Source organism: Mobula birostris, chromosome 3 (genome assembly GCF_030028105.1).
Source record: "Mobula birostris isolate sMobBir1 chromosome 3, sMobBir1.hap1, whole genome shotgun sequence".
In the NCBI taxonomy this organism is placed as follows: Eukaryota; Metazoa; Chordata; class Chondrichthyes; order Myliobatiformes; family Myliobatidae; genus Mobula; species Mobula birostris.
In genome coordinates, this window is record NC_092372.1 from 194310274 (window position 1) to 194322519 (window position 12246).

Genomic DNA, 12246 nt, shown 5'->3' on the forward strand with positions numbered 1-12246 from the left:
TTGGTTGACTTCAGTTTGGACAATGAGAAGTGTAAGCATATGTGATTGCAGTGGAGATAACGAAGTATTAGAGTTGAGTTTAAGTTGTTAAACTGTCTTTAAAGTCTCAGTGGAGACTTTTAAAGAGTTTTATCACCTACATTTTACTCAAGTAAAACTGGTTTACTGTTCTTTCGTTGTTTGCACCCTGCATGAAGCTAGACTAAAAAGAATATTTGTGGCTCATCAAAGCCTTACAGCTGGGACACAGCATTCATTTCCAAATACAGCGTAACCATTTTGCTGTTAAGTAAACTATAGTTTGGAGTAATGCAGTATTTATAAACATACAGCATACAGTTTATAAGGTTACAGTAGACTGCAGAGCTTTAAGCATGTTTTCTACCCCGCTGTACCAGTTAAACATTTATCACTTAGCTAGTAGGACATCAAATGATAAAATATTGGAAATAACACCTGGTTTATATAAATGTGAGAAGTTATTTTTATCAATTTAATCACATATAGGTCATAATGAAAGGAGAGTTATTTACTCCTTTTGGTGATATATAAACACATTTATACAGAATGAGATTGTTACCTGCATTGAAAATATGTTTTAAAGTGTGGTATTGTAAAACAAAATTGCATTAAAATTGTATATGATGTCAGGATACAAGAAGTATAAAGTAATACATAGTGGTCTCATCATATTGAAGCACACCAATATATATTTATTACCTGATCCAAATTCTGTCATGATGAAGAATAAGAAAATCAAAGGTTCAGATGTTCATTTATTATCAAAATATACAACTCTAAAATCCTCCTTCTGTGGGTAGCCATGAAACCAAGAAAGAAGAGAAAGGCATCATGATCAACAACCCACAAATCCCCCCTCCCCATACAAAAAAAACCAAATAAAAACTGAGCAGGCGCATCAGCCCGCAAATCCCTCATTGTGCACAAAGAAAAACAAATGAAACAAGAACAGGCATATCAACCCCTAAATCCCCCTCTCCACATTAAAAAAAATGAGTAAAATAGAGTGGAAAGCACAAATATAAAAAAAGCTATAAAACTAAAAAAAAAGGTCTATGGTCAGAGTCCACATCCGAAACGCAACTTGTCAACACTCTCCGGGCACAGTGACATGCTCTCCCCTCTCTGTAGCAGAGCGATCAGAAGACAGGCAGCTGGTGCTGACCCTCCACAATCTCCTCGATGCTTCAGTCTTCCTCATCACTTTAGTAGGCGCAGAATGGAATCTTTAATTGGCGAAACGGAGACAACATTGGCTTGTGCTCTGTCCTGCAGCCTACCCGCAACAATGTTCACGCATGCTACCTCTTGTCTCCCAGAATCCTCTGAGACTGCAGAGCACTGGAACACCCAAACAATCTCCAAAATGGAGTCAAACATCGCTTGCACCCCATCCTGCAGCTTGCCTGCCAAGAGGTTCGTGCACTCTGCCTCTGCCTCCTGGATTCCTCTTGGAGACTGCAGAGTCCTGGAACACCCAAACGATCTCCAAACTGCATATTCCAGAATCACATCCAAAGATGAAAAACAAATGTAAAAGACATAAAAGAAGTGAAATTTATGGTTTCATGATTGATCCAGAAGATGATGACCAAAGGAGAGTTGTATACAGGCGCCATCTTGATTGAAAGTCAAGTACAAGTGTGCTTGATATGGCACTTGTTTGATATTGAATTTCCCTTGCACAACTAATGGTTGATGTAACAGCAGGGGAAAAAAAAAGCCCTGTAAACTTGTTTGGTAAAGGAATCTGGTAAAGACATAAAGAGCAACACACATAAAAGTTGCTGGTGAACGCAGCAGGCCAGGCAGCACCTCTTCCTAGAGATGCTGCCTGGCCTGCTGCGTTCACCAGCAACTTTTATGTGTGTTGCTTGAATTTCCAGCATCTGCAGAATTCCTGTTGTTTGCGTTTTTAAAGACATAAAGAGAACTGTTTTTAAACAAATCTGGCTGGCGCGTAGTGGCATCAGCATCCAACTTCGGGACAAGAGGTCTTGAGTTCGAATCCAGTTCCAGCCGGTTCCCCTGCACGCTTTCCATCCGTGCTGGGTTACGAACTGGTGATCTCTTTGGAAACTCACCCAGCAGAAGGCAATGGCAAACCACTGCTGTAACTTGCCTCGTATGCAGTTCCCCACTACGTCAGAAAGGTATGGAGGGAAGTCATCCGCTAACTGGAGAAACTCCAGATGCGACGTTCCTTTCCTTGTATTTAAGTTTGCTGTTTTTGAGCTCTACAGTTCTGTTAGTCATCTGAATTGAGAACTAATTTAAAATAAGTTTACATTGTAGAACTTCATTTCACTCGTACGTTCCTTTTGTAGTTCTGAAAGCAACAACCAAATGAATTAGAGCAGTTCCTTGTAAAATCCACAGTGGATGCAGAATCTGCTACTAACTTTATTCAGGGACCTATTTGTAGTTTATCTATAATCATAACTGTTGAATTTTAATTCCTATATAGCAAACCAGCTGTGGTTCATTGTTCCACAATGATAAACTATGACCATACTAGGAGCTTCATGTGGTCAACTTGCTAACCAACTTATTTGTGTTCTGATTTCTAACCAATAGGAAGAAAAAAAAGCTGTATATCACTTAAAGTGCCTGATAACAGTTTAACTTCTGTAAAATCATCTTAAAAGTTGAATAAGTTGTACAAGTACAGACAGAGTGGGCAACTCAAACAAACCAATGCCACTGCTAGAGATCAAGCATGGGGAGTTACCCTGTATGATCTGTCCTTTGAATCCAGTAACAATGTTCAGAGAAGTTGAAGAAATATATTCAATCCTTTAGCAAATAGCAAAACAAACAATCTTGAAGTGATGAAACTAAAACTAACAAAATTAAACTTAAGCGAAGTTAAGTAAAGTTAAGCGATTTCAATTGTAATTAAGTGGTTAACAAAAGATATGGCACCCGGTGATCCCCAGCTCTAAACTGCACAAACAAGTATGAATACATAACTTATTCCCTTTACTTTTACCATGTCCCATTCACGTGACTAGCTACCATAGTAAATGTGCAACACAATAAAATGCAGGTAGACAACAGGTACATGGCTCCTGTAAAAAAAGAAAACTGTAAAAGACCTTTAATCCAGCACACATGATGCTTTTTTAAAACAACTTGCTGTAGGATAAACAACAGGAATTCTGCAGATGCTGGAAATTCAAGCAACACACATCAAAGTTGCTGGTGAACGCAGCAGGCCAGGCAGCATCTGTAGGAAGAGGTGCAGTCGACGTTTCAGGTCGAGACTCTTCGTCAGAACTAACTGAAGGAAGAGTGAGTAAGGGATTTGAAAGTTGGAGGGGGAGGGGGAGATCCATAATGATAGGAGAAGACAGGAGGGGGAGGGATAGAGCCAAGAGCTGGACAGGTGATAGGCAAAAGGGGATACGAGAGGATCATGGGACAGGAGGTCCGGGAAGAAAGACAAGGAGGGGGGGGACCCAGAGGATGGGCAAGAGGTATATTCAGAGGGATAGAGGGAGAAAAAGCAGAGTGAGAGAAAGAATGTGTGCATAAAAATAAGTAACAGATGGGGTACGAGGGGGAGGTGGGGCCTTAGCGGAAGTTAGAGAAGTCGATGTTCATGCCATCAGGTTGAAGGCTACCCAGACGGAATATAAGGTGTTGTTCCTCCAACCTGAGTGTGGCTTCATCTTTACAGTAGAGGAGGCTGTGGATAGACATATGGGAATGGGATGTGGAATTAAAATGAGAGGAAGCATGAAAGTTGTCTCTCAAAGTTCAAAGTACATTTATTATCGAAGTATGTATATAGTATTGAACTTGAGATTTGTCTTGCTGCAGACAACTACAAAGCAAAGAAATACCATAGAAAACCCCCACACAACAAGACCATCAGACGTGTGGGGAAAAAAAGAGAACAAATTGCATGAACAGCAAAAGGTGAACAAATCATTAAACCTTAAACCGCAGAGTCATCGAAAGTGAGTCCACAGTCATGAGCAGATGGTGGACTATGTTGGTAAATGCAAAGTCATCCAATTTGGAAGGGAAAATGGAAGATCAGAATATTATCTAAATGGTAAAAGATTGCAGCGTGTTGCTGTGCGGAAGGACTTGAATCAGAAAAGGTTGGTTTCCAGGTGCAGCAGGCTATCATGAAGACAATTGGATTGTTGATCTTCATTGCTAGAGGGATTGGATTTAAGAGCAGGGAGCTTATGCTGCAGCTGTACAGGGTATTGGTGAGGCCATATCTGGAGTACTTTGTGCAGGTCTGGGCTTCTTGAGGAAAGATGTACTGGCTTTGAAGGCGGTGCAGAGGAGGTTCACCAGGCTGATTCCAGAGATGATGGGGTTAGACTACGAGGAGAGATTGTTTCCACTGGTAGGTGAGACTAGAACTAGGGGGCATAGTCTCAAGATTCAGGGGAGTAGTTTTGGGATGGAGATGAGGAGGAACTGCTTTTCCCAAAGAATGGTGAATCTGTGGAATTCTCTGCCCAATGAAGCAGTGGAGGCTACCTTAGTAATTATATTTAAGACGAGGTTGAATAGATTTTTGCTAAGTAGGGGAATTAATGGTTATGGGAAAAAGGCAGGTAGGTGGAGATGAGTCCATGGTTAGATTAGCCATGATCTTATTGAGCGGTGGAGCAGGCTCGACGGGCCAGTTGGTCTACTCCTCCGATTTTTTATGTTCTTATGAGCCACTGAGGTGAGTAAAACCAGTCCAGAGCTGATGGTCATGGCCACAGCCACTGAGTCAGTACTGCGGCGATGGCTGCAGATTTTGATCAAATTGTGCAAATAATAAAGCATATTCAGCACTGACATTAAATATTAAGCCACAGCCGAAAGTGAGTTCACAGCCACGAGCCGCCCAGGCGATCAAACCTTGCAGTGCAGGATCCAAGCCTCCTGCATCTTCCGCTGGCAGAAGTGAAAGGGGAAGCCAGTCAAAGGCAGGCAGAAGCTGCTGAACACAAGTTCATTTTCTGTTCTCATCCTTGTCAATTTTAATCTTGCTCAGTACTTTAATCAGCGCAGAATAATAGGGCCAAGCACAGAATAATGGAGTATCGACACAGTGTACATCCCCAGTGACAGCCATAGCTGTACTACGCGCTAAATCCCCCAGGAGATTGCAGAAGTGCCAGATCGTTTTACCGGCCCAAAAACACATTCTTAAAATGGGAAATTACAGGCTGCAATCTATCCTAGTTCAGAAGAAGTATACAGAGTCATAGAAAAGAAAAAGGCCCTTCGACCCACTTAGTCCATGCTGAACCATTTAAACTGCCAAGTCCCATCACCCTTCAGCTGGACCTAAGTCTTCCAATACCCCTGCCGTCCACGTACCTCTCCAAACTTTTCTTAAATATTGAAATTAAACATGCATGCAGCAGTTGTGCTGTCAACTCAGTCCACACTCTCATTACCCTCTGAATGAAGAAGTTTCTCCTCATGCTCTCTTAAATTTTTCACCATAAACCCATGACCTCAGTGGAAAAACCCAGTTGCATTTACTCTATCTATACCCCTCATGGTTTTGTATAACTTGGTCCTTCAGTCCAGGCAACATCCTTGTAAATTTTCTCTGCACTCTTTCAACCTTTATTTACATCTTTCCTGTAGGTAAGTGACCAAATCTGTACACAATACTCCAACTTAGGCCTCACCAGCCTGTTATGTAACTTCAACATAACATCCCATCTCCTGTACTCAATGCTTTGATTTATGAAGGCCATTGTAAAGCTTTCTTTACAACCCTATCTACCCGTGCCACCGTTTTCAATGAATTGTGGACCGGTATTCTCAGATCCCTTTGTTCCATTGCACTTCTTGTTGCCCTACTGTTTGCTGTGTAAGACCTACCTTGGTTGCTCGTACTGAAGTACAATACCTCGCACTTGTCTGCACTAAATTCTGTTTGCCACTTTTCAGCTTGTTTTTCCGTCTGGTCCAGATCCCGCTGCAAGCTCTGATAGTCTTCCTCACTGTTAACCACATCCCCAATCTTGGTGTAATTTGCAGATTTTCTGATCCAGTTAACCAGGTCATTGATATAGGTGACAAACAACAATGGATCCCACTCCGATCTCTGTGGCACTCCACTAGTCAGTCACAGGCCTCCAGTCAAAGAGGCAAACATCTACTACCACTCTCTGGCTTCTCCGACAAAGCCAATGTCTAATCCAGTTCATTATCTCATCTTGAATGCTTAGCAATTGAACCTTCTTGATCAACCTCCCGTGCAGGACCCTGTCAAATGCTTTGCTGAAGTCTATATAGACAACATCCACTGCCTTGCCTTCATCAACTTTCCTGGTAACTTCCTCAAGAAACTCTCTTAAGATTGTTTAGACACAACCCACAATGCACAAATCCATGCTGACTATCCTTAATCAGTCCATGTCTATCTAAATACTCATATATCCAGTCCCTTAGAATACTTTCCAATAACTTCCCACTACTGATGTCAGGCTCACTAGCCTATAATTTGCTGGTTTAATTTTAGAGCCTTTCTTAAAACAGCGGAACAACATTAGCTATCCTCCAGACCTCGATTGTCACTAAGGATGATTTAAATAATTGCTAGGGCCCTTGCCTTGCCTTTTATCTTTACCTTTTATTCTGTCAGGTACATGCAAGCTTTGTACTCTCAAAAATTTCACTTGAAGGACTCCCACTTACCACCTTTGCCAGAAAACAGCCAGTCCCAGTCCATACTTGCCTGATCCTTTCTGATACTATCAAAATTGCCCTTTCTCCAATTTAGAATCTCAACCTGCAGACCAGACCTATCTTTTTTCCATATTAACTTTGAAACTAATGGCATTATGATCATTAGGTACAAAGTGTTCCCTTTCACAAACTTCTGTCACCTATCCTCTCTCATTCCTAATCGGAGATCAAGTATTGTCCACTCTCTTGTTTGGACTTCTATGTACTGATAAGGAAACTTTCTTGAACACATTTGAGAAACTATCCCATTTACAGTATGGGAGTCCCAGTCAATATGTGGAAAGTTAATATCTGTATACTATACCAATCTTGTATTTCTCACAACAATCTGCAATCTCTACAAATTTTGTTCCTCTAATTCCCTTGGGCTGTTGGGTGGTTTATAATATAGCCCCATAAATGTGGTCATACCTTTCTTATTCCTCAGCTCTACTCATAAAACCTCACTAGATGAGTTGTCTAGTCTGTAGTGAAGAAGAGCTTTCAGTAGTTTTGTAAGCTGTCTGCAAGATTTTGCCATTGGTCACCGGCACCATCTTGCTTTTATGAAACATTAGAAGTTCTGAATAGCTGGATAGCAGATTAATGAGATTTTAAACTGTGCTTTGGAAATACATTTTGGAATTGATGCTGTAAAGTAGTTCCTTGTCAGTACTGATTTTTAGCCATGGCTTCTACTACAACTATTCAGTATTAAAATACGGAGATATCAAAATTGGACATAATAGATCTGCACGCAGATAAATGTTAAGCCATTTGGAGCAGGTATATTAAAATGGTACTTAATTTTAGCTAGAATTTTGATAGTTGGAGAAACAACTTTGTTTTGAAATCTTTTATGAAAGAAGAAGAGTCTTTGAATCATATAATGAAACTTCAGTTTAGTTTCTTGATGTTTCTAACTTGCATTTCATGTTGAAATGGTGAAAGAACTGAATCCTTATTATGGCAAATTTTTTTTTAGAATTAGCTTGGAAAATGAATGTTTAAATGTAGCAGACTTCAGTCATATTTCTGAAAGCCAAACAAAGCTTCCTGCAGGTATATTTGTGAAGGTGCAGTTGTAAGTAATGCATCAGTTTACCTTGTTAAATAGAACAAGGTTCATAGAGTGCCTCTATTTCATCACATTTCTTCCTGCTCCATTGCTTGAATTAAAATTTCTGTGGTCGAGACAGAAGGTTGAAGGTGTGTGGAATTTAAGAGCTGTGTTATGTTAATGATAGTGTAGCAAATAGGATGAAAATTTTTTTTTCAAAAAGCACTTTTGTTGTGGGAATTGCAGTGCTTTTTAAAAAATTTATGACCTTGCAATGAAGTTTGTTCCAAAGTTCTTTGTCTTTGTCACCTCTAACAAATGTAACATTCCCTTTCCAGTATGTCCACCCAAAAAAGTTAAATGGCCGTCTTGAGATTTCGGTTGCGTGTTAATCCCATGTCTGTTCTCTGCATTTTCATATTTCACAGTCAACCCAAACGTAAGCTAGTGGAAAGCCGAGAAGCGTACAGCCCAATAGTATGAACATTAAATGTTCTAATTTCAGATAACCTAATCCCTATGTCCCTTTTCCACTCTGAGTTGACCCAGGATATCTCCCTTTTGTTCACCCTTTCAAACCCTTCTTCTTAAACAAGAGAAAATCTGCAGAAGGTGGAAATCCAAGCAACACACAAAATGCCGGAGGAACTCAGCAGGCCAGGCAGTATCTATGGAAAAGAGTAAACAGTCGATATTTTAGGCTGAGACCTTCATCAGGACTGGAGAAAAAAAGATGAGAAGTCAGAGTAAGAAGGTGGGGGGGGAGGGGAGGAAGAAGTACAAGGTAGTAGGTGATAGGTGGAACCGGGAGAGGGGGACAGTTGAAGTAAAGAGCTGGGAAGTCAATTGGTGAGAGAGATAAAGGACTGGAAAAGGGAGAATCTGATAAGAGGACAGAGGTAATGGAAAAAATGGAAGGGGGAGGAGCACCAGAGGGAGCTGATGGACAGGTAAGGGGGTAAGTTGAGAGATGGGAATGGGGAATGGTGGGGAGGGGGTAGAATTACCTGAAGTTTGAGAAATCGAAATTCATGCCATCAGGTTGGAGGCTACCTAGATGGAATATAAGGTGTAGCTCCTCCAACTTGAGTGTGGCCTCATCACAGCAGTAGAGGAGGCCATGGACTGACATGTCGGAATGGGAAGTAGAATTAAAATGTGTGGCCACTGGGAAATCCCACTTTTTCTGGTGCACGGAGCATACGTACTCAGCAAAGTGAATTCTCAATCTACATTGTGTCTCACCGATTATAAAGGAGGCCACACTGGGAGCACCGGATACAGAAGATGACCCCAACAGACTCTCAGGTGAAGTGTTGTCCCACCTGGAAGGACTATTTGGGGCCCTCAGTGGTAGTGAGGGAGGAGGTATAGGGGCAGGTGTTGCACTTGTTCTACTTGCAAGGATAAGTACCAAGAAGGTGATTGGTGGGGAGGGATGAATGGACAAGGGAGTTGCGTAGGGAGCCATCTACTTCTCTCAATTCCTCAAAATGCCACCCCATTCATTCAGTTCCTCTTTCTCTGTCACTTCTACTCTCAGGATGAAGCTTCTCATTCCAGAACTAAGGAAGTGTTCTCCTTCAAAGAAAGGGGCTTCCCTTCCTCCACCTTCAAAGCTGCCCTCACCTGTAGCTCTTCCATTTCATGGACTTCAGGAAGGGTAAGGCGAAGGAACGTATACCAATCCTCTGAGGGATCAGAAGTGGAGAGAGTGAGCAGCTTCAAATTCCTGAGTGTCGCGATCTCTGAGGATCTAACCTGGTCCCAATATATCGATGTAGTTATAAAGAAGGCAAGACAGCTGCTATATTTTATTAGGAGTTTGAAGAGATTTAGCATGTCAACAAATACACTCAAAAACTTCTATAGTTATACCATGGAGAGCATTCTGACAGGCTGCATCACTGTCTGGTATGGAGGGCTACTGCACAGGACCAAAAGAAGCTGCAGAAGATTGTAAATCTAGTCAGCTCCATCTTGGGTACTCGCCTACAATGTACTCAGGACATCTTTAGGGAGCAGTGTCTCAGAAAGGCAGTGTCCATTATTGAGGACCTCCAGTACCCAGGGCGTGCCCTTTTCTCACTTTTACCATCAAGTAGGAGGTACGGAAGCCTAAAGGCATACACTCAGCGGTTTAGAAACAGCTTCTTCCCCTCTGTCATCCAATTCCTAAATGGACATTGAATCTTTGGACACTACCTCACTTTTTTTTAAATGAACAGTATTTCTGTTTTTGCACATTTTTTAAATCTATTCAATATATGCAATTGATTTACTTGTTTATTTGTTATTATTATTTCTCTCTGCTAGATTATGTATTGCATTGAACTGCTGCTGCTAAGTTGATAAATTTCACGTCACATGCTGGTGATAATAAACCTGATTCTGACTCTGTTTCTGATTCATGCACGTCTGCCCTCATCCCATCCACCTGTCTCCCCACCAGGGTTAGGGTTCCTTTTGTCCTCACCTAGCACTCCACCAACTTCTGTGTCTGCACATAATTCTCTGTAACTTCCACCATCTCCATTGGGATCCTACCACCAAGCCATCTTTCATTCCCCCCTATTTTTAGCTGTCTGTAACGATCGCTTCCTGCCAGAGTGATAACATTAATTTTCACTTGAATGATAAGAATTTATTATGTCATTCAGTCATAATGAAATGGTTGCTATTAAGTTGGGTGTAAACTGCTAATTAACAATTGACTGAAAAGTTCAATTATAGTTTTCTCTTTAGATTAACATTCCAATGAAAAAGTTTAATTAGCTGTCGTATTATTACTGGCCTAAAATATAGTATTGAAATACTTGCAATTGAAAATTGATCCTCTGATCAGTTTTGGTTTTTCCATTTGAATCTTGTCTGGTAAGAATGGCAATCATTGCCCATCCCACTTGCCTCACCTGATAAGATGGTTGCTAGCTTCCTCCTTGAACTGTTGTAGCCCATATGGTGAAAGGACTTGGGAGTCCTCGTACAGGATTCCCTTAAAGTTAACCTCCAGGTTGAGTCAGTAGTGAAGAAGGCGAATGCAATGTTGGCATTCATTTCTAGAGGAATAGAGTATAGGAACAGGGATGTGATGTTGAGGCTCTATAAGGCGCTGATGAGACCTCACTTGGAGTACTGTGGGCAGTTTTGGTCTCCTTATTTAAGAAAGGATGTGCTGATGTTGGAGAGGGTACGGAGAAAATTCACTAGAATGATTCCGGGAATGAGAGCGTTAACATATGAGGAATGTTTGTCCGCTCTTGGACTGTATTCCTTGGAGTTTAGAAGAATGAGGGGAGACCTCATAGAAACATTTCGAATGTTAAAAGGCATGGACAGAGTGGATGTGGCAAAGTTGTTTCCCATGATGGGGGAGTCTAGTACGAGAGGGCATGACTTCAGGATTGAAGGGCGCCCTTTCAGAACAGAAATGTGAAGAAATTTTTTTAGTCAGAGGGTGGTGAATCTATGGAATTTGTTGCCACGGGCAGCAGTGGAGGCCAAGCCATTGGGTGTATTTAAGGCAGAGATTGATAGGTATCTGAGTATCCAGGGCATCAAAGGTTATGGTGAGAAGGCGGGGCAGTGGGACTAAATAGGATAAAATGGATCAGCTCATGATAAAATGGCGGAGCAGACTCGATGGGCCGAATGGCCTACTTCTGCTCCTTTGTCTTATGGTCTTATGGTATTTCTATGATGTTATGAGCAAGTGGGTTCAAGTATTTTGGTCTTCAGCATATATACAGACAGCACTGAGCAGCACTGCAAGATCATATACGTATGTGTAATCTAATCATATCCATAAATTTGCTTTGATAGTGGAAGAAATTGTATTGTTTCTTAACTTGGATCAGTGTCTACATTCAATGGCTTGTTTTTACTTTTTACATTCATTATTTCTGAATTTGACACTGAAATGTCATTGTGGAGTATTCATTAAATGAATTTCATGTAAATCCGTAACTACTTAGATGACTTAATGACTTCATCAAAATTTGCTATAATTTTTGCTTACCAACATCTTATGCTGACATAAAATATTACTTTAGAAATGTGTTGCCACACAGTTGTGTCTGAAATCTAAACGTTAATGTATTGCATAAAGATCCTTTGTTTCTTTTGTGTGTGGACTGACATAGAAACATAGAAAACCTACAGCACAATACAGGTCCTTCGGCCCATAACGCTGTGCCAAGCATGTACTTATTTTAGATATTACCTAGGGTTACTCATAGCCCTCTATTTTTCTAAGCTCCATGTACCTCTCCAGGAGTCCCTTAAAACACCGATTCGTATCTGCCTCCACCACCGTCGCTGGCAGCCCATTCCATGCACTCACCACCCTCTGCGTTTTTTAAAAAAAAACAAACAAACTTGCCCCTGACATCTCCTCTGTACCTGCTTCCAAGTACCTTAAAACTGTGCCCTCTCATGTAAACGATTTCAGCCCTGGG

At 41.2% G+C, this 12246-nt stretch overlaps 1 protein-coding gene across 5 annotated transcripts in view; it reads left to right on the forward strand.

Moving 5' to 3' along the window:
* Window positions 1–12246, forward strand: part of zeb1b (zinc finger E-box binding homeobox 1b) — a 150237-nt gene that overhangs the window by 72328 nt on the left and 65663 nt on the right. Inside the window, exon 1 of one of the 5 annotated variants that reach the window (XM_072253961.1) lies at window positions 9378–9452. The exons of the other annotated variants lie outside the window; for them this stretch is intronic. Within the exon in view, the coding sequence (XP_072110062.1) occupies window positions 9437–9452 (16 nt within the window). The 5' untranslated portion in view covers window positions 9378–9436. Of the gene's footprint in view, window positions 1–9377; window positions 9453–12246 lie in introns of those variants that run through there. 5 annotated transcript variants of the gene reach the window in all.